Source organism: Tiliqua scincoides, chromosome 1, assembly GCF_035046505.1.
Source record: "Tiliqua scincoides isolate rTilSci1 chromosome 1, rTilSci1.hap2, whole genome shotgun sequence".
NCBI lineage: Eukaryota > Metazoa > Chordata > Lepidosauria > Squamata > Scincidae > Tiliqua > Tiliqua scincoides.
In genome coordinates this window covers 273,759,923-273,783,358 of record NC_089821.1, presented here as the reverse complement: position 1 = coordinate 273,783,358, position 23,436 = coordinate 273,759,923, and the positions used below count along the sequence as shown (strand labels likewise).

At 43.0% G+C, this 23,436-nt stretch overlaps 1 protein-coding gene across 2 annotated transcripts in view; it reads right to left on the bottom strand.

Moving 5' to 3' along the window:
- The window catches only part of VRK2 (VRK serine/threonine kinase 2), a 61,597-nt gene that overhangs the window by 30,917 nt on the left and 7,244 nt on the right, over positions 1-23,436 (bottom strand). For both annotated transcript variants that reach the window (XM_066626201.1, XM_066626210.1), the window contains exons 3-8: positions 18,314-18,369; positions 17,183-17,252; positions 16,878-16,965; positions 16,365-16,473; positions 14,408-14,500; positions 6,658-6,790 (exon numbers count right to left, since the gene is read on the bottom strand). In XM_066626201.1, coding sequence (XP_066482298.1) covers positions 6,658-6,790; positions 14,408-14,500; positions 16,365-16,473; positions 16,878-16,965; positions 17,183-17,252; positions 18,314-18,369 — 549 coding nt within the window. The remainder of the gene's footprint in view (positions 1-6,657; positions 6,791-14,407; positions 14,501-16,364; positions 16,474-16,877; positions 16,966-17,182; positions 17,253-18,313; positions 18,370-23,436) is intronic.

The following is a 23,436-nucleotide window of genomic DNA, read 5'->3' as shown; positions in this document are numbered from 1 at the left end:
TCTTGTCTTCATACACATTAGTGCCATGCTCCACACTACAAACAGCCTATGAGAACTACGCAGGGTCAGAAGCTGTTAGGAATGCTGTGCTTGCATAATGGGTAAGAGGCACAAAAACACCGGTATGGACTCTGATGTCCAGACTATCCCCCTAGAAAAGCTTGTTGTGTCAATATGCTACAGGGCTGGATGGGGAAGACTTGGGTCCAAATTCCTGCTCATGCTTTAAGCTCACTAACTAACCCTGCACCAGTCAGCCCAACCTACTCCACAGGCCTGATACGTGAACTCAAGAGATTACATTGTGTATGCTGTTTCAGCTCCTTGGGGGAACAGCTGACAAAAGCAGGTTTAACCTTCTTTAAAGCCCCAAAGCCAGTGGCCATCACCATGACTGCCAGCAGTGAGTTCCATGTTAATGATGCATTGCTTGCCCTCAAACTCCTACTGGTCAGTTTCATCAGATCACCTCTGAGTTCCAGCTGCTATAAGAAAGTGTGTGCTGGAGGGTATGCAGCATCATTCCCTTGAAAGTAACAGAGCAAGAGAGATCACTAATGCCACTCTGCTATCACACTTCAAAATATATTCTCCTCCTCTTATAGCTTTAATTTCCATTAACTGCCAATGCCAGAATTGGGAACAGAAAGTACCTTCACCATGATCAAGTGGAGAGGTCTTTGGCCCTCGTTTTCCTCATACTGCCAGAATATAAACATTTCCTCTTCATGGGCCTAATTATTAAAGTGGCCCACTGTAATTCAAAGGCCATGGAATCTTGCACCCACAAGAGTTCCGGTCATCTTCCACAAGGAAGGGCACCACAAGTACAAAGGGTACTTCTACATCCTACTTCTACTTCCTTCTACTTCCCCATCCTACAACAGCTTCCTACTCAGAATATTTCTGGCTTGGTGTACAACTAGCTTCCCAATAAAATCTGTAAAATCCAAGTCACACAGTTAGATAATTGAAGAATTGTGTCTTTCAGAAATTTTTTTTAAAAGCCTTGGCTTCCACAAGTGTGGAGAAAAAGCCCCAAGAATGTCTATTTTTCTCTGTCAACTCAATCCTTCTCAACAAAAATAAGCCCCAAACAAGAGAAACATGCACATAATCCATAGGGGCAGAAGCCACTACATAAATGCATTAGTTTATACAATAGATATTGAATGCCAAGAGCTAATTAGTATGGCCAAAACCTCCTGTTCTCCATTGCACTTCCATATATTGTTCAGTTTGGTAGGATGCCATCTTATCTAATTTACCTGCATAACCGACAGCTAAGAAGAGCCTTTATGTTGGCAAGATGCAACACCCTTTCTTCAACCCTTTTATGTGGATGGTATAAGGCAGGGTTTTTCAAACTGGGGCATCGCGACACCATAGCCTGAGGGGCCCTGGCCTCTTCCCCCTTAAGGGGCGGGGACAGCGAAGAGGCAGGGGGGAGGCAGCTGTACTTACCGGTACTTGGCTGTACTGACCAGAGTAGCCATTTTCAACCACTGTGCTATGGCACACTGGTGTGCCGCAAGTGGTCCACAGGTGTGCCACAGGAATTTGGGGGAAGATCATTTATTAATAGGGCAAATGGGAGATGTGAGCCCCCACTGGCAACATGGTGTGCCTTTACCATTTTAGTGCCTTGTCAGTGTGCCGTGACATGGAAAAGGTTGAAAATCACTGGACCAGAGCCTCCTGCAGCCTCCCAGGGGTTCAGGGAGCCCGGTGCGACTGTCTGCAGGGTTCCCCGAAGCTTAGAAAATGAAAGTGGAAACTGGAAGTGGAACGTGATCGCTCCACTTTCACTTCTTAAGGGAGCCCTGCAGATGGTTGCGCAGGGCTCCCCGCACCCATGGGAGGCTGCAGGAGGCTCTGGTAAGTCCAGCCAAGCCCCTGCAGCCCCCTGAGCAACGTGATTCTGGGGAACTGCATCACTGCCTTGCCCCCATCCCCGCAAGGACTTAGAGCGGCTCAAACTCTCCCAGAGAGTTTGAAAAACACTGGTATAAGGGAATACCCCTGTCAGCAAGGCTCTGTCCCCAAGGCCTGAATCATATGGCGACATTCAAACATGTCTTGTTTTGCCCCTTACACAAACCTCATCACCAGAAATATCTTAAGCCAATTTTAGTGTGTCTCCATGGATGGGTGGAGGCAGATATGCTGCGAGCCCTTTTGTCAACAGAGGTAGGACAAACTTGATAATGTTGCCCTTTTTGGCTATAAAAGGGGTGCCCAAAGCCCGGCCCTGGGGCCACGTAGCCCTCGAGGACTCCCAATCCAGCCCTCAGGGAGCCCCGTCTCCAATGAACCTCTGGCCCTCCATAGACTTGCTGGAGTCTGTGCTGGCCTGATGCAACTGCTCTCAGCTCTCAGTCAACTGTTCAACCTCTCATGTGAGCTGTGGGATGAGGGCTCCCCCACTGTTTGCTGTTTCACATCTGTGATGCAGCAGCTGCAGCAAAGGAAAGGCTGGGCTTGCTTTGTGCAAGGCCTTTTATAGGCCTTAAGCTATTCCAAGACCGTCATTCATTGATATAAGTTCCATCTTTAACGTATTCATTTATGTAAATTTATTCAAATTTGAAATGTAAATTAATTCTTTTTTTCCCCGGCCCCCGACACAGTGTCAGAGAGATGATGTGGCCCTCCTGCCAAAAGTTTAGTTCTGTAACAACAAAGCATATGGGGCAACTCTGACTATTAGGTTCCTCAATTTGGATGCGAATCATGTGATTATGGATTTTATATTTTGTCATGATGTATATGCCAATAGAGGTCTCATCATCATCAATTTATACCATTTAATTTTCTCACAGAAACTTACGTTTGAGAGCCTGCTTAATACGGTGAACCCTCTGTGATGCTTCTTAAGCCACTGAGGCAGCAAGTACTCAAAAGCCACCACTAGGAGCACAGCCACAACTTCCCATTTTTCATCTTATAACTCCACATAAAGTGTAGCAGGGGCCGCCTGTCTGTAACCAAGCAGTTCACAGCATCAGTGGATTTAACAGATTTCCATCCTCCTTACTCCACTATACGGGTCAGAAACAGCTTGCCCATTATGGCCTCTTTACTCCTAAAGTGTTTCCAGCAGGTCAAACAGTGCAATTGTCTCAGCATCAGAGAGGCGCAAAAGTCCCATTTCATTTTTCCTAATGACCAGCATTAAATGACTGCAGGTCTTAACAGTGCTGGCAAATTATCAAGCCCCTCTACATTACATGGTCAATGGCCCTTTTAATAGAAAAAGCAATAATATATAGTTGTTTGTGCCAAGTAAAACTCGTTAGAAAGTATTAGTTTAAGATAACAGTTCAGCAGCTATTAACGACCACAAATGTTTGCAGAATTCCACCTCTACTAAAGTGTGCAGTAGAAGGGTGGGGGAAGCAGGAGAAAAAACAGTACCCTCTAACTTTAGATATGGAATTTTCTTCATAATGCCAGCAATGCAAACAACGCTTTATGATGGAATTTATGGGGAGAAATTATTATGGCTCAGTGGTGGAGCACATGCTTTTTGTGCAGACTGTCTCAGCATTGCCAGTCAGAAGGATCTTAGAAAGCAAGCTTGGAAAGATCGTTCCCTGTCTGAAACCTTAGAGAGTGGCTGTCAGTCAGAGGTAACAATAGTGGCCACCCGCCTGACTCTACAAGGCAGCTTCATATGTCCCAGCTCCAGGGGTGCTGGTGGTCTTAATTACAACCAAGAGAGCATGCAGAGGTAACCAAGGGTGCAAGGAGTGAACACGTGCAATGTGGTTACATCTACTGGCAGGGGGGATGCAGGATGTGATCCTATGCACACTTACATAGAAGCGAGTACCACTGAATGAATGGGGTTTACTTCTGAATAAACATGCATAGTACTGCATGTTAAAGTTAAAGGATTCATGAAAGAGGTGAGTTTTTCGGATGAATCTGAAGTGGGGGGTGATATGAAACAGGTGTTTCGGGAGGCATAATTCCAAAGAAGACAAAAAACTCAAGTGAAACAAAAGCCAAAGTTTGGTAATAATCACTTTTTTTTTTTTTTTTAACACAGGCATAACATTAGAATTGACTTTTTGTCTTGCTGACATAGCAACTAAGAAAGTCGTGTTGCATTGACCATATCGATTGCAAGCAATGCACCCATTGGGGGGAGGGACACACCGTGCCATATATTTTCAATATTGACCTTCCACTCCCTTTTCTATGGCTCTATGGGCCTGCTATTGAATTTGGACTGCAGTGTAATAAACAGCTGAGGTTTAATTAATGGTAAATGAATACAAGACACAGGTTATGACTTTAACTAATTAGGGAATTGTTGAATTAAGTCTGCCTTGGAATGCAAGGCAGTCCAATCGATATCCAATAAAAGGACTATGTATGTAATTTACCTGCAAATGTGTTTCCAATACCGTCAAAGTGAGTTTAAATAAGTAAGATATATGAAAGGCTACTAGGGGAAAAAAAGATTTTTTTTTTAAGTTAATGCTTTATACAGTTTCCAAAAAGAGTAAAAGATACAATAACCTAGACCCACTCTGTGTCCTAGAGTAATTTAATATAGATATCATAGATTTCTGACCAAAGAACACAGTACAAGGGAGTTGGGAAAGGACTGGAAAGATCACCCGCTCTAGGAATAGCCAATTGGTGATCTGCAGATCAAAGCCAGGAGCTACCTTGTGGTCATGGTACAAAGTGGGGAACTAGTCAGGCTGGAAGCAATGAGAGAGAGAGAAAGAGAGAGAGATTACTCTCCATTCATGATCCATTACTGATCAGGTTGTGCAGCAACATGCAGGAGACAACACTGGAGAGGTTCTGACCACATACTGCAACACTGGAGAACACCTATGCTCAGAGCCAAAGTTCAAATAGCCTCATTGGCTTTATGGGGAGCAAAAACCAACTATATACCCTCCTGCTGATATCAAAAACAAAGAAAAAAAATCAGCCCCCTAGACTTCAAAACGTGTCCATCCCCAAGTTTGTTCAGCCACCCCCTGGCCTGACCAGACAATTCTATACTTGGAGCTTCTCTAGTCTCTTGTTAAAAAGACCTCTTTTGTAGGTTTTGCAGAGTATTAGTGTCTGGTGGTTGGTGGTCATCGTGTAGATAAGTGCAGTTCCAACATATAAACTGGTGGAAAGCACAATTAAAGCTATAATTATGAAGCGTACAAAAGAAGGAGCTTTGCTTAAGGATAGCTTCTGCAAAGTTAAGTTCTGCCTCACTAACCTTCTGAAGTTTTTGAGAACATCAAGAGGTGTGTGCATGGCATCCATCTAGACCTGGACTTTCAGAAAGTTTTGCACAAGGGCACTCATTAAAGGCTCTTGAGTAAACTAAGCAGTTGTGGGAAAAGAGAGGAGGCTCTTCTATGGATTTGGCAGTGACAGAGGTGGGGGGTGGTAGGATTAGGCCCAGGAGAGGTCATGATCAGCAGTGCCAGCTTGCACCACATTCTATCCCCTTTCCAGGGCCTGATTTACTAACACAGGCAACACAGACTTGTGCCAGTGATTCCATGGGTGGAGGTCCAAGTTGCCCCATTGTCACTGCTCAGGCTTACCCCGAGGCAAGGGAATGAATGTCCTCTTAACTTGAGAATTCTAGCAGCTGAAACTCCCCTGCAGGATGCAGCAGAAGTCATGCTGGCACCGCTGCATTGGTATGGAGGAAATTATGTAGGAATGGGCTATTAGCTGATTAATTATATGATTTTATCAGTTAATTGGTCAATAGTACATGAATAAAAACCATAATTCTAAAGCAGAGCACCACACTTTGTTTTTAGTCTATGCAGGCTTGTGCTGTTGCAGGTATAATCTTAAGAGTAGTATTCCTTTCTGTGAAAGAGAGATGGGGCATGCCTGTTGAATGGATGGTTGCCATCTGCAGAGTTCAGGAGAGAGAGAGAGAGACTGTGTGTGAGTGTCAATCAGATGGTTTTTAAAAATTAATTGATTAAATCAGTTGGATTTTAATTGATGTTGCAGGCCTAACTTTTCTAATTAAAAAAAGAAGGAACACACAGATAAAAGATGACAAATTATCAGGCAGCCTAGCCCCAACCCCAGTTGCTGGAGAGGCCATGAGTATTTGGAGCAGAAGAGGAAGGCATGAGGCAGGCAGTGAGTTTAGAAACACTAAGCAATGGCCAAATGACTTCTCTTGTTGACCAGATTGATGGAGCACAGCAGAGTTTGGAGTTACAGAGGAGGCAGTCTATAAGTTTCGAGGATTATCCAATTCCCAGGACCAGGTTTTTGATGTTGGGTATCCCAGCTCAAGTTGTCTGCCCTTCAATCAATAGCCCTGGAGGCCCAGGGAATTGACATCTGACCCACAGAGCAACCAGCTCAAGACCTACCATGTACGAGACTAGGTACAAAGGCTGTCTTCTAAGGAAGAAGAAAAATTTCTTTGCCGTGCAACATTATTTCACATTCATTCTGCTTTATATCACACTCTCCTTTGCCACAGCATGGATAACCATGTTGTCTCATTGGAACAGAAGGTCACTACACAAGGATCCAAAAGGCGGTACTGAACTGTTGCTCCCGTATGCTTCAGTCAGCCCAATTACTCATTTCATGTTTGGAAGGGGGGAGGGCAAAGAGAAAGAGACTGAAAGAAAAAGAAAAACCTACCTACTCCCTTGTGGGCATCTAAGCTGGTAAACTCCATTGTCCCATTATGGCCCTTTTTAGGATTTACCAGATATTCTTTGTGGTTCCCATTGGGACAATATCTGTAGGCGAGTCCATAGTCTGCAAGATAAACCTGGAAGACATGAAGAGAGAAATGAATGATTATTTTGTCCTCTGAAAATGTATAACCTTTCTAATTAAGCCAGAGGAAAATGGTGGCTTAAGGACACTCTTAGATCTGCATTTTATTAAGCCAAATGGCACCTCAGGATAAAATATGTACATCTGGGGGCTGTAACAGCTACACTTCCCTCTCCTGAATTGCGTGCTGCCTATACCCCATCTTCTTTCAGAGCAGAATAGGATTGCACTCTATTTTTCTCATAAGGTCTCTTCCCTCCAGGTGGGCATCCAGACATCATAAAGTGCAATATGTCTTTTATCTGTCTTCACGCTGCTTATGGGACCCCTTCTCCTCCTTACTAAACACACTCACACACACAGACATGACAGATCACATCTTTCAACAGTCAGCCTTCAACAAGTTCTTAACAGCCATAGTTACAGAAAAAGGAACAGAGGGAAACTTTCACAAACACTAACAATGTAACATACTAATTTGCTGCGGGAAACAGAGGCTCCAGGAGGTAACATCTCTCTGTTAAGCTTTTGGAAGTCTTCTGGGAGGAAAAAAAAACACCACCAAACCAGGTCAGCCCCCAAAGACCACATCCTTTGAGGTCAATGTTGCGATGCCCAGATTTGGCAGTGGTAAAATAAAATGGCAGTGCAGGACTGGAGGCAAGTCCAATACAAACCCAGCTTTCGTATTGTGCTCAATACCCAATTGCCATCTACACCTCCTTTCCCAATTCACATTGAAGGAGCTCTCCTATTAAGCATATCAGCCATAGGAGAGAAAATACCAGAGAACTTTTGCAATTCATAAAACTAACCTAAGGGACAAAGCATTGGGTAAAAGACCAAGGAAGGTGGAAACCTCCAACATGATTTTGACCACGTTGCCCTCCTCAAGTGCCAACACTGGTTTCCTGCATGACCATCATCCTTTCTCCCAAAGCACTCCACATTCCCCGTTACCCCTCTGCATTTCTGCCTTGATATATATCCCTAGTCTTGACCTTCACTCCTACACTTCCACCACAGTCAGCTCTCTCTAATTTTAGGGTACAACAAGATTCCGAAAATGACAGTAGGTGGTCAGATGGGGAAAGGAAGTGAGCTGGTGTCATCTCTTTTCTTGTTCCTGTTCCCATGTTTACCCTTTTGGTTAGGGCCACAATCTGACATGATTCAGTTGCCATTATTCCCTTTAAGCCACATGGACACACAGCTCAAACTCTATCAAAGCCGAGCTCCATGCAGCTCAAAGCTTGGCATTCCTGGAAGCTCAGTGTCGCTGTCAAGGTCTCTAGAAATGCTGAGGAGCTGCTACCCAGCAAGCAAAGGGGTCCACACAGCAGTACAGATCCCTTGGTGGGAATACTGCAGTTGGCTGGAACAAGACAACATGAGGACCCTTCTTCAGTAACTGGTCCACTCTCCTCCATACTCCTCCTCCTATCTACCTCCAGAAGTTTGAAATCTATTAACAGGTGCAAGGGAATGGCATTAGGAAGTAGGTATCTTTGTGCTCCCTGAGGTATCTGGTGGGCCATTGTGAGATACAGAAAGCTGGACCAGATGAGCCTTTGGCCTGATCTGGTGGGGCACTTCTTATTTCTAATTATTTCCATATAACCCACCTTTCCATCTAGCAGCCCAATCATACCTAACTGCTCAGGTGTCGATGCAGCATTACCAGTGGTATATCTGCTGCATCCTGCAGAGGAGTTTTGGCCTCTGGAGCATCCTCAGGGCAAAGGAACACTTGCTGGTCCCTTGGGTCTACTTGGACCTGTGCCAGCAATATCGTTGGTGCAAGTCCACGAGGACCCATGAAGACGGATCAAGCCCAGGAAGGGGGTGAGGATCTGGCAGATGCCGCTGCTGCCCAACTGTCCACCTTACCAGGCCAGATCTGCCCTCCTCTCCATCCAGTTGCATCCCTCTTCCACCCACCCATCCCTGCCCCCTGTGCAGCCCCTAGCTGGAGATGTGGACAGCTGGTGTCCACTGCTGCAGAGCCAACTGCTTGCTGCTTCTGATACCCGTCAGCCAGAGCATTCCAGCATGTCACCTTTCACGTCAGCTGGAAAGCACATTACACTGCCAGAACACTTGTTCCAGCGACATAATGCTCCGTCAGGATTAGGCCCTAAGCATCTGTCAGTGTAGCTTGCATAACCCAGACAACAATAAACTACTAAGACAAACCTAAAAAGGAATGTAAAAACAATGACAGAGTCATAGGTTGAGCAGCAACAGCAAGGAATCTCAAAAGAATAAAAATAACCATTTAAAGCTCGACAGGCTAAGCAGCAGATTCCCCAAAGTCAAGAGAGCCCATGACTCTTCCCTGGAAAGGAAGCTCTGTAGATGGGGTGCTAATACAGAAAAGCCTTATGCTGTGGAGAAATCTGGAATGGCTATGAATAAAGAAGATAGAAAGGTGATGCAATGCTATAGCCAGTTGACTTGAATAGGAGCATTCCATTTGTTATTATCAGCTGATGTCTTTTTTTAAAGTGAGCAGTTGATCTTCCAGCCAACAAGTTCTGAACAACAACTTTTTTGTGCCCAGAAGCCAACAATAAAAAAATAGCTGAAATTCAGCAAATCTGAGCAAGCTTGAATAACCTTGCAGCTCTGTTCTGGATGCAAATATTTGGAGAATCTGAAATTAATTTTCTGGGACTAAAACAGTAGAGGAACAGACAGTGGAACTTGTAAGTCACTGGAAGTAAAGAACGTGAATAAGTGGAAGAAGCAGACAGACTGGGGGGGAAGACAAAGTTTTGAGGAATGAGGATGACTCATGCTTCAGACTCCATCAGTCACTTAAAGTAGCCCTATCCCTCAACAGCTGCATAACTAAGGACTAGAATCTTAAGCTACTAAAAACAAATCAGGACCTGGTGTTTCTGATGTACACAAGCCTACATTAGAAGTGGATTCCATGAGCACATTCAGGGCTCTCTAGTTAGCAGATGAGCAAGGAACCTTTAACCATTTAACCTGCAGCCACAACAGCTGTCCTTGCAGCTCACGTAGCCAGTCTCAACCATGCCTTGAAAGTACACATCTTTCAAGCACAGTCAACCTAAGAAAGACAGTCTTAATTTGCCAGCTGCTAAGTTAGAGAAACTACTTTCTGTGTCACTCTTTAACTAGTTTTGTGTTCTCCTGGGAGGCAAATTCCTGCCCTGAAAAAAATATGAGCAGCACAAGAGTGACCTTGCTCTTAATTTAATTATATTGCTCTTGATGGGCTTTCTTTTTCTTGTCTCTGCCTTAAAAAAAAAAAAGAGAGAGGTAGGCAGGCTATCTTGTAGCTGATTCTGTTAAAATTACTGATTCCTGTTTGTGCTCCAGGCAGCTTTACAATCTTGGGATGACTGGTCTCTGCCTTTTCAAAAAACACCACCACTGTTTCTTGCTGCCTCATCTCCTGTGTTTATTTGGAGCATGGCACCAGGACTGCAGCTCTCTCTTCCTGCAGGGGCGATGGCTTTTTAAGATTATACTGATTATATTTCTCACCTGACGGCCTGTACAAACTGCGATACAAAGATTAAAGACTGGAGGCGGTGTTTGAAAATCTGGGACAAGGCATAAAGCTTTGTCAGGTTGACCGACTCCATTTTCTCCTGTATCCTCTAGTGGATTCGTGTTGCTTGGTACCCAACTTAGCCGAGCCGGAAGACAATAATGCATCAAGTCAGTGTGACGGAAAAAGCAACTTAGTGAAACTGACTGAAGCGACCATATCATTGAGCTTAGCAATGTGGGAGGCATCCTTTACCAAACTTCATGTTGATCTAGGAGAGGCTATTGGCTCGGAAAAAAGGAAATTAGCACAAACAAATTAGAACTAGACAGCTGCAATCTAGGCAGGTCTGTTCAAGAAGTATCTGAATTACAACAGTCCTGATTTAAATTAATCCACTCTGTCTGCATGTGAAAATGTTTTCCAGCAAAAAGAGAAGGAAATGGCTCGGCTGACCACTCTGAGAAGAGAATGCTGAAGGAACTACAAGAGAGTAGGCTCAATTCCCAACTCTACTCAACCTCACTTCCAAGGAAGAGAGAACACAGAACATGGCCTCACTTGAGCAGGGAGGAATGACAAGGAGACGTGGTTTTTGGATAAGCCTCCTAAAAGGTTAGTTCAGACTGGAAGAAGCATGCTCCCACATTTCTGGGGCACCTGCCAGCTCAAATTCTAAGCCAGCCCCTGTGGGATAGAACACACAGTCTTTAAACCTCCTCCTTTGCTAGCAACAGCAGAAAAGAGCCCCCAAATTCCAGCAAGTTTATCCATGTCTGTGATATTAAAGAAAAGATCAAATTGGGAAGTGGCTGTAGTTCAGCAGAATAGCATGTTTTTTGCATGCAAAAGGTCCCACATTTGATTCCCCAGCAGCATCTCCAGGCAGTGCAGAGAAAAATTCCTTTCTGAAACCCTGTAGAGCTGCTGCCAGTCAGTGCAAACAACAGTGAGACAGATGGACCAGGAGTCTGACAAAATGGATGGCAACGTCCTGTGTTCAATTCATACGCACACAACTTTCTACCTTTCTGAAATTCTTTTCCATATATCCTACATATGTATTTAGCTGAAATCTACCAGGGGGTGCAATCTTAGTTATGAATAGGCACCAGTGAAGTCTAAGTAAATATGCACAACATTAGCCTGTAAATAAAAATCAGTTGTGTTGCACCTGATCTTCAGTAGCTACACAGAACCGACAATACATAACCATTTGAAGAGGGATCTGAATGAAGTTGCCACAGCAGATGAATTAGACCCCTCTTTTAACACATGATACCATCCCTCAACTGCTGCACCTTAAGAGGCTTATTGACAAGAGAATGGTCCTTTGGCCCTGAAAACTCACTGGAATAACCTTGCCTCTCCCTGCAAGGGAATGAATTAGCAGAAAGCTGTCTGTTTGAGGTCAGCAGGTTGTGACCATATTACAGTTATCTATGCATTGTTTAGGACGTCAAAGTTAAACAAAACTGATTTTATATTTTTCCTTCTGTCAGCCTTGCACAAGTAAATAAACTATTATTGCTTATTTATACCCACACTTTTTAAAGGCTATATTTCATTGATTAATTCTGGTTTTCATTGGACTCATGCCTGTGTTACATTTCTCTCTCTCACACACACTCACCCACTCCTTAAGAAAACCATTGTATACAGGTAATTTGATCACCTAAAATGTGTTTTTTTTCTTTTTCCAATCAGGCTAAATTGGCATAGAAATTCCCTGCAGAAATAGCCTGTGAAACTTTGGCTGAACTCAGATATCATGTTAAACAATGATTGAAGGAGCTCAAAGATAGTTTAGAATGATGTCTAAACTGACACGCCATAGTTGCAACCTCTGGAGTCCACTGCATCTAGGTTCTGAGAAGACAGAAAATGAAAGAAGGCAGGCAGCTCTTTATATTGCAATTTGTGTACTGTATATTGGGAAACTCTAGCTAGCACAAATCATGGTTTGGTGCCATGTCTGATTTGAGCCTGGAGGTGTATATATATTTGAGAAGAAAGATTCTTGAAAGGGAGAATTCACAATATTTGGTCTGCCATCAGAAAAAGTTATGATCCCCTACCTCAGTGGTTCCCAAACATTTTCAGTTGGGGAATCCCTTGATTTACTGGGCATCTGGCTGAAGTTCCCCATTAGGGCTACAATCCTATACACTGGATAGGGCAGTGGGTTTTTCACAAGGATTCCACTGCTCCCCTGGTTCCCTGGGGAGCCACAGCTCACAGTTTAGGAACCAATGCCCTACATGTTACTTTGGAGGGGAAATTCTGATTAAATTTTTTTAATTATGATTTTTTTATTATTAATAAGTTATACCAAATAATCCAATTGGATTTTAATCCATATAGTTTGAATTTAGAAACTCATTTAGAAACTTCACAAAACTATACATGATACCACCATTTACTGTTTCAAAACTCGAGGGATCCAGGAATCCAAATTAAGTGTATACTTATTTCGCACATACACACAAATTCATCCTAATTATCCAGGTTTCACGTGTAGAGAATGTAATGCTGGGAGTAGCAAGAGGTTAGTATCAAGAAGGGAGGGGAGGGTGTTGCAAAATATGGGATGTATTTCACCCGTTCATTTTTAGTCAATGGAGCTGCCACATAAAAAAACCTGGCGAGATATATTGCTTTGTTAGCTAAGTAATAAATTTGGATCAACAGTGTATTAGCAGACCAACTTAATTAGGCCACAGAACTCAATGATGGTGTTATTAGCAGTAAAGTGGCAATTGCAGCACAAGATGTAAAACCTGATCTTCCCAAAGGAGTCATCCCTGGGGACAAGGAGTTCTCACTGACTACAGTGGCATTTGCAGTCAGGGAGCCCAATTTTGCTGACCCCTGAACAGGCAGAAGGACCAACAAGTATACAGATCTCCCTCTCTGTACAAAGACTGCCCAAATAATGTCAAACCATTGAAACAGAACTGCAGAACAGCATACAAGAGCTGCATCCAACAATGAAATTAATGAGGAGTGCTGTGTGTAGATCAGAACCGGAAATTATTACAGGACCTTTTAAAAGAGACACAAAGTAATTTCTCAAATCACTAATGTTAAGAAAAAAAATTAACCGTACTAAAGATCTTCTCTCAAAAATATACAAATTGTTCTTAAGTTTATTACAGCTTCATCCTGTTCATCTTCCATAGTTCAGGTAGAAAAAAAAATATTAGGAGCTTCCAGAGCTGAACCAGAGAGGATGGATAGCCTTACTATTGGTCATGCTGCATCTCTATGTATTTGGCTCAAAAGAAAATGTTTGCAAAATACTACACTGGTGGTACTACCAACTTTACATAAGGTAAGCCACATTTATAAAGCAATTCAGTCTACATATTGGAAAGGCAACAGGAGAGGAGCCAGCCCATAATGGCAGAAAAACTATTGAAATGCAGAAGCTTCCAGGTACAGTACCAGACATCTCAAGACAGAGTTTGGAAATATCCCTAACTAAAAACCTGCTATTTCTAGTTAAAGGGACTGGTAGCAGGCAAAAAGAAAAGCTTCCTGCTACACACCACAGAGAACTCTGGCCATTAGTCCTGGGCAAGATAGACTAGTGGTCCAAACCAGTACAAAACGGCGGCAAAAACCCAGATCTGGTGCCTTGTAAGCTGCACGTGGAAGCCAGCTTTCTCTCTCCCCCAGGTCCTCACAGATGTGAAGGAAATTGGAAAAGTGACAAAAGGACCAGACACCAAACTAGCATCCCACACACTCTGATTGCGTGCGCATGTTTCTGCACTCACTTCAATGGAGGTGAAATGCCAAACACATAAAGCTTATTTGAATACAGTGCTACTTCCTGAGGCACCAGCCCTTTCACAAATGAGGGTTTCCACACCCAGTCATACCAACAGCATGGAGCAGAACAGCTTCAACAGAACATCTTGGAGATTTTCATCTGCATATAGGGAACACAAAATCAGCTTTCTTTGCTCTAACAAATGCATCCTTGTTTCTACAGACATCTATGAAAAACGCACACACCCCAAATGAGCTGAAGGAACAGAAAATGTAACAAAGAAGAAAAAATGTTGTATTTACCTCATGTGGATTTCCATAGCCCAAAAGTAAATTTGCTGCTTTAATATCTCCATGAATGTATTCATTTTCATGTATATATTCTAAGACATCCAGCTAGTGAGAAAAAACACATAAAAAAGGGAGACTGAAATTTGTATTTACATTGTGATCATCCCTCTAAATATTCCTCAGCAAGTTTTAGTTGTTACATGATAAACTGAAAACAGAAGGATATTTTCAGAGACAAATAGCATTTTCTTAGCTTGAAGTGAAAAGGATTGAAAGGCCAATGAAATACGTCATTAACAATGATACTTAGCATTTGTAAAGCATTTTACATACATTATTCCTCACAACAACACTCCAATTCGATTCAGCGATATTGTCCCACTTAAGAGCTTGTCTTTGAGACAAGCGGGGGGGGGGGGGAAGAATGGGATGGAAGAAGGTACACAGCATGCATCTCAAGCCTTGCTCCAGGCAAGGAAGCTCTAGACTAGGGGTGTCAAAGTCATTTCATACAGTGCACCAAATAAAATTCACGGTGCTTGCTGAGGGATGGAAGTGACATCATTAAGCAGGAAGTGACATCATTAAGCAGATGACAGCCAGAAATAAGTGAGAAACTTTATTCTCACATAGAAACTCATTAGCTGTAAATGACAGAAAATATGCACATCTTGCTCATAATTTCAAGATATGAGAGAGCCCAATTATACTGCAGACTTGAGAAAATCATTTGGGGGGCCACATTCAGCCCGTGTGCCTCGATACCCCTGGTCTAGACCTTAACCTCGCACACCACTTGTTCTCTTGATCCTGCTGCAAGTCTGGGAGATAGTTCTCTGTGCTTCAAGAGCACCATCGAGGCTTGATGTTTACATAGCAGGGCCAATTTGCCTGAACATCTAGACCAGGGGTGCCCAAACCCCGGCCCTGGGGCCACTTGCGGCCCTCGAGGTCTCTCAGTGTGGCCCTCAGGGAGCCCCCAGTCTCCAATGAGCCTCTGGCCCTCCGGAGATTTGTTGGAGTCCGCTCTGGCCTGACGCAACTGATCTCAGTGTGAGGGCGACTGTTTGACCTCTCGTGTGAGTTGTGTGATGAGGGCTCCCTCCACTGCTTGCTGTTTCACGTCTGTGATGCAGTAGTGGCAGCAAAGGAAAGGCCAGCCTTGCTTTGTGCAAGGCCTTTTATAGGCCTTGAGCTATTGCAAGAACTTCATTCATTCATATAAGTTCATCTTTAATATATTCATTTATGCAAACTTATGTAAATTTATTCAAATTTTAAATGTAAATTAATTCTTTTTTCCCCCGGCCCCCGACAGTGTCAGAGAGCTGATGTGGCCCTCCTGCCAAAAGCTTTGGACACCCCTGATCTAGACAACTGCCCCAATGGCCCACTCTGGTACACAAGAACCAATAAAGACCTAGGTTCAGAGCTTCCTCGTCAGTCCAACCAACTTGTCTCGGATCAAGGACTCTGTCTAAGCACCCGCCCCACTTTTTCTGATCGCTATCTTGGAGCTTGATCCCCTGCCTAGTTCTGGCTATGTGTTTGCTTCTGACCCTTCACATCCTTTTCTGCTTCTCTGGATCTGGATTGCCTGTTTTGGATCACAAGCTGTTGGTGACAGCAGCTTTATCACTTGAGTCCATCGATCCATAAGGAGGTTGGATTGTGCAGCAAAATGCATGCCTAAGCCAAAGAGGAAAGTAGACCTCAAGACCACAGAAGTTGGCCAGCTCTGGTTTAATGACAAGAACACAAGTTGAAGGTCTCCCTAACTATCTCATCAGTTGAGGACTGGCACAGGCTGCTGGAGGAGGTTGAGAATCTCCTCATTGGGGAAGGAGTTCAGGCCAGACTGCACAAGCATCCAGCTGAGCCAGAGACAGCAGGCATCAAGGACAGTGGGTTAAACTCATCGTCCCATCAACTGTCTTCAACTTTGCACTGCCAGGAAATCAACACGTACCATTCGCACCCCAATCTGCAAAACTGTTTCCTTCTTAAACCTTCTTCCTTGTCTTTCAAAGATGGTTTGCAGATCTTCTCCTAATCTTTCTATCACCATAAATCTGTAACTATTAAGCACATGCAAGAAAAAGAGATGTCACTGTTAAGGACGATGCAGACTACGATTTAACAACTGCAGCCAGACATGATTACCATAATACACATGAACAACAAGGGATACAAAGCTGCCTGGAATGAACAACAGCAGGAATCCACCTAGCCCAGTACTGGTTACTCCAATTGGCCACAGCTGTCCAGGTTTCAGGCAGGAATTGCTCTCAGCTCTGCTCCTCCAAGATTCAATTACTTGGAGGTGCCAGGGACCAAGCCCAAGAACTTCCATATGCAAAGGATGTGCTCCACCAATGAGCTATGGAGTCTTCCCTTTGATTTCAAGAAAGAAGAAACTGGACCCCCCACCCCCCAAAAAAATGTTCATTTCAAATGTATTCCATTTGTTTGTATTCCTTACCTTTTGTCATTATGTTCGGCTTGGCCGGATCCCCAGAAGAAAGGGATTCCTAAAAAAGGTAATCGCTTCAGCTTCATCCACTTCTTGACTAATAAAGAGATAAGTTAGAGATGAAGGGATGTCCGATTCCTTTTTTTCCCCTTTTCATTTTTTTGGACACTAATCAGAAAGCAATGTCTGCCATTAAAACAAGAAACACAACTATTTTGAAGAAAACAAGACATCCTGGCTGAATAAACATTGCTCCCCCTTAAAACAGTACAAATGCAAAATTGACACAGAACTATTCTGTTGCAACAACTTACTCTGTTCCAGTTTTGCAGCTCTCTGGTAGAATTTCAGCTCAGAAAATAATGGTCCATTTTCAAGGTATTCCTGTATAAAGCAAGCAAATTCTTGTACATGAGTCACAATTTTTAGGTATTTTCAAATCACTAAGAATCTTTTCCACAGTACGAGTCTTGTGAACTGCCAGGATAACAAGACAGACCTTTCTTTATCCGAGGGCCAAATCCTATCCAACTTTCCAGCTCTGGTGTAGCCACAATGCAACCACATGGTAAAGGAAAACATGCTGCCATACTTTGAGGAAGCCTCAGTGACTGCTCCTCCACCAGAGGATGCAGCACATGCCCCACTGGCACAACTGCACCAGCACTGAAAAATTGGATAGGATTGGGCCCCAAGTCTCTATACAGAAAAAGGGGCGCTGGGTTGGGGAGAAGTTAGGACTGCAGGATTGAGGGATGGTGCATTTTCTAAACAACAAGCTTGACAAAAATGAGAGCTTTTTAAATTTCCATTTTTAAAAGTCAGTTACTAACATTCCATCAAATTCTCCCAATATTTTGTCACACTACATGGGATAAAAAAATGTGAAAAATAAAATACTGCCCTTTTGAACTGGACTCAATGATGGCAGGTGAAAAAAAAATCACCCTCCCTTCAGCCAAACCTGACCATAGTTTAAATAAAAAGGTCATTTTCCCATTTAATGGGCACTTCCTGGTTCTCAGCTTTGCAACCACATATCAGTTCTGTATTTCAGTTTTGCCTCTACCAGTAGTAGCTTTGTTGAGCTCTTACTTTCCCCCCCTAGCAGCTGTCTTCTGCCTTTTATGATGCCACATGAAAGCAAAGGTACAACAGGCAGCATTGAAATATAACAGGCATTAAGAGAACAAGACAGCATCACAAACGGTGTGTCCAGCCAATCCATATGCCACAGGATAACTTGGGTACCTCATGCTCCTCACCAAATCAGATGCCTCACCATGGTATATGGCCAAACTGCAAAACTGGACTAAGAATTATTTACCTAGTAGAGATGAATATTCAGACTCAAATTCATTAGGAAAGTATGCAATACAGTTGAATATGGCAACTTACAACTCTATACCAAGGAAAAACATTTAAAAGTAGGATATGAAAATTACCACTTTAATGATGTGCTCTGCAGTGTCTTTTACAGGAACATCAAGGTGAGGGGAAGCTGCAAGACAGAACACAAGTAGAGAAAAACAAACATTCAAAGAACCATTAAATAGAACTTCAACTAAACAGTAAAAGATCCAACATGGTAATTTATTTGCAGAAATGCTTTCTGTTGCTGTCATTACCAAACTGGAAAACTTTCCCTCACATTTTAACTGCTGAAAATGGTAGCAAGAACTTCCATATGTAGCGCTTTTATCTTGTTTTCCACATGACCGGCTTCTAAAACAAACCCTACCACTCCTTTTATTCTTATTTTTACAGATTAAAAACTGAGACTATGAGAACAACCACTTCCCCAAAGACCATCCAGTTAACATGTGGCACCACTGACATTTGAACTCAAGGTCTCTCAAGGGGAAGCAAATGTGCTGAAGGTCAAAACTCTTGTACCTTACACAACTGGGCAGAAGAGTGCATCTTCTCTTACTTCAGCAGCACTTGCACAGGACAAAATAGACCTTCCAAAATTTCCTCCTCAGTCATGCTATGGCAGCCACATTCCCTGTCGTACAGATGATCAACTAGGGGGCACTAGGCAACAACTGACCTGTGTCCCATTCTGTATCCACATATGCACAAAGATCTCATGATGGAGACACACCTAACATGAGAGCCACTGTTGGTTCCCAATGCAGCATCTGTTCACCAATCCAGTTTGTTCCTTAGTCCCAGACTGCTCCTTCTGTTCCATCACTAGATTGTCCCTTCTACTCCTGCTGCACCAACCTCATCTTACCTGGCTAGTGTGCAAGCATACAAACTTGTGAATAAATATATGGCCTGTGGAAGCAAAATGCAACACTTATATCACCTAATGAATCGGGAATAGAGATTCAGAATGTATGAGAACTGTATGCTCATTTACATACATTTAGTTTACATGCTCATTTAGTTATTTGATTTTTCTCTGTAAACCGCTTTGTGAACTTTTAGTTGAAAAGCGGTATACAAATGCTGTTAATAATAATAATAATAATAATAATACACAGAATGTACTTTTGCAATTGCTAGGCTCTTAAAGAAGCTTGGAGAGCCTCTTTAGGGAATATGTGCAAGGAAAGCATTTTTTTAAAACACACACTGGAATTAGACTCCTGATAAGAAGCTGAGTGTTGGCATATACCCCCTTGCCGCATTCCAGACTTAAGGAACTGGCCATTCTTGCTACCTTACCTCTGGTTGACCTAACAAAACTCCAAACTCAATGATCACACCAGTGGCTGAGCATCTGAACAATGAGGTCTTCTGCTCAATATCTTAGCCAGGCCTGGGCTGTTTAAGTCTCTTTCTATCTCTCACTCTCTCTCTCACGCACACCCATTACACTGGATTCTCCATAAAACTCAGTGTTTGGTTTTACTTGCAACACCAACGCCCATATGAAGTGCCTCTACACTGAGTCAGGTGTTTGGTCAATCCAGCCCAGTATCACCTGTTCCCACTACTCTTTCCTAGTGCTGCTACCTAGAAACTGAATCTGGGACCTTCTTCATGCAAAATGTGTGCTCCACCACTGCAGCTCCCCACCGCTTTTATTACTTTTAATAAGCAAAAGTAAAAATGGAGCACGCTTCTGGAGGAAATTGCCTTTTCTTTCCTGCTCACTGGCGGGCTGGCACCACAGCACACAGAAGTCCGACAAAGTAACTTGCTGGTTTTATTTGCCAGCTGGAGCCTGCCAGCTTTCACTTAACAGCAGTTCATTTTGTGGCAATCATCTTTTGGAATAATGGAGAAAGCGTCTGCAGTCGATCTTAGGGAGTCAGTTTTGTAGGCAAAGTTTACACAGTGGGAAGGGTAAAAATGGAGCCTATTGGCAATTAAAGAGAATTCCCAACTCCTATCCACAGCTGATCTCATTGCTATTGCTGGAGGTTTTGGCAACGCAGGCTCATTTTGCAAACATGATGGCCTCAAGAAAGTGGATTTGTGTGTGTGCACGCTAAGTGGTTTTTTTTAATCCAGTGGTTATGAAAATTTGAAGACTAATAATTTCCTCTATATACTTGTAGCACAATAGCCATGATTTGTAGACCGCGACCAGGAAGTACAGATGATGATTTTAAGCCTTTTTTCTTCAGAATATTTTGTTTCGGGGATTAACCATTCTCAAAGTAATTGCTTCCTTCAATCTCTCCTCCTGCCCACCCCACAACCACACCTACATGCTTCCTCCACTTGTGTCTGAACACACCAAGTGGCTGAAGAGCACCTGCTACAGTAGAACTGCTAAAGCCAGGCAGACAAGAAACCAATCAACACCTGGATGAGAGCCTATTAAGAGGCCCATGTAAGCTGCTCTCAGCTTTGCTAAAGTAGGGCAGAATAATGGTATACATTTAGTTTTTATATTCGTTTATTCCACAACAATTAATAGTGCAGAAAGGCTTTTAGAATGAGAAACATCGGGGACAAGTTCTTTCTCCTTGGAGAACTATACAGTATTATAGGTTGGTACCCTTTGATGGAGAAACCGATATGCAGCTCTCCAGGGTTTCAGACATAACAGCTGTTTTGGACGTGCCCAGTACTGAACCTGGGAAGTTCCAATGGAAAGTATATGTGCTTCCTCTGAGCTACAGCCCTTCAGCATATATGTCTCTCCCTTTTAAGACCCCTTTAAAGCAGAGGTCTTCAACCGGTGGCTCAGGACCTAGAAATGGGTTGAAACTTGACCACAGGACACTGCTGCCAGCATTTTGTTTTGAAGCTCAGACCCACATAGTCTGAGCAACAGCCAGGGCTAACGAGGTTAATCCTGTTGGAGACACTGGCTCTGGATGGGTTGCTTTGGCTGAGCCCTCCCCCCTCCTGCCATCTGTTTTCCTCTGCTCTTCCTCGCCTTGCTTTCTTCTTCCAGCTTCCAAAACTAAGTACGCATTGTCACCATGCCACTCCTCTCCTTCCAGGCCAAATGAAAGGAGAAAAGAGGTAGGATGACACAACAGCAGCACACTGATTGGCCACAAGCAGGCAGCAAAAGGAGGAGAAAGAGGCTGGGTACTATAGACATACTGCTTGGTGACAGGAAAATGTACAGGGATGAATGTAAATAATAAACTATTGCTTTATTGTGGGCTCCAGCTCTTTACCACGGCTTTGCCAATGGGAATTCTGTGTTGCAGGATGGGGTTGAGGTGGCTTCCAATGCTTGACAAATTGAAGATCACTGTTGTAAAAACACACTGACAATCCTTCACAGCTGCAATTTTTTGAAATCTATATGCTATATTGAATGTACAAATCTGATTTTTGAACATTTCTGAATATTTGAGCATTTGAATATTATTCCATCTTTCCAAGTTTGGATAGAAGTGCTCAGAACAGCTTACATAAGAGTTTAAAAACGCAAACAAGTAAATATTAACACAACACAGATAATTGCAAATAAGACCACATACCAGGAATCATAGCAAACAAAGAATTTAGCTGGATGTGAAGAAAGGGACAAGACATATGAGGTACTAGCACCTCACACATTCCAGAAATCAAAAAATTTCTTGTTTCTTAGCTGAACTAGTCAGAAGTATCTTATCCTCATCTATACATTGATCCCACACTAACAGCACAATCCAAAGCATGTCTTTTGTGTGTGTGTGTGTGTGTGTGTGTGTGTGTGTGTGTGTATCTATCAAGTTTGCCTCTGGCAGTTACAACCACTGTTTGACTTTCAGGGCTGACTTTAACCTTAGGAGCAAAAGTGATGCGCTTCGGCATTTTCAGATGTTCCCCTGGGCTTTGGAATGCTTAGCTGCGCCATGCACGGTGGCTTCTGGCACAACTCAGCTCCTAACCATCTGCTATCCTGTCTCAGTGCCCATTCAGAAGGTGGCATGCCAGTTTCAACAGGGTCCAGCTGCCAAATAGAGAGAAGTTCAGGAGTATCCTGCATAACTCAGCCAGTGCCATAGCTCCATGCCAATTCAAGGAATGCATGATAACGAATTGTCTGCAACTGTCTGGACACTCAAGAATGAAATTCCCCCCACTTGTGGGTCCCTTCCAATTCTATGACAAGAGATTTCATTTGTTGAAGCCAATTGTCATAATAATTTGCCAGAAGAATGAAGAACTATAATTATGGCTGCAAAACAACTGATTAATTGTTTAAACACCTTCTTAAACTAAAATGGCATTCCTAATTATCTGTGCAACACTTAAAAAAAATTTAATAAAAAGTCTTCATAAAAATTGAAGATGGCAAGCATCATCTAAGAAGAGTCATTTTGCTCACCATTCTAAGATAGCACTTGCTATAATGCAGACACACACCATCTAAAAATAAGGAAGTAAGAGTTTTCCCTCAAAAGCTATTGTTTTGATGATATGCAAATATATTCAGTTTTAATCAATTAAGTAATTAGAACTCATTTGAACAATTGACTAACATTTATTTAATCGGGGGACAATAATAATGATAAGACAAACAAAACAAACTTCTGATTCAAGATGAAAAGTTTGTCACTAATATAAAAATTAAGGCCACAGGCACAAAATCAAACATCGGTTTGGGAGTGTTGGGAGAGTTAGGACAGACAAAAGAAAATATTTCTTTACCCAGCATGTAATTAGTCTGTGGAACTTCTTGCCACAGGATGTGGTGATGGCATTTGGCCTAAATACCTTTAAAATTGGGTTGGACAAATTTCTGGAGGAAATGTCCATTTCATGTTAGAAGCCATGATGGGTATGTGCAACCTCCTGATTTAGAAGTAAGCTACCTCAGAATGCCAGATGTAAGGGAGGGTACCAGGATGCGGCTCTCTTGTTGTCATTTGTGCTCCCTAAGGCAACTGATGGGCCACCGTGAGATATAGGAAACTGGACTAGACGGGCCTATGGCCTGATCCAGCGGGGTTTTTCTTATTTTCAGTTTAGCAGCAGGCTATAGGAGAACTGCATGAATGTTTTCAAAGCCAGCAGAAGAACTTTATACGACATCCTCAAATCTAAAATACCCAGGAACACCTCAAAGCAGCTTCAAAGTACAAGGTGGTGCTTTGGTGTGGGGAGGGGAGGGGAAGGGAAGGCAATGGAACATGATGACCAAGTGCTATAGGGG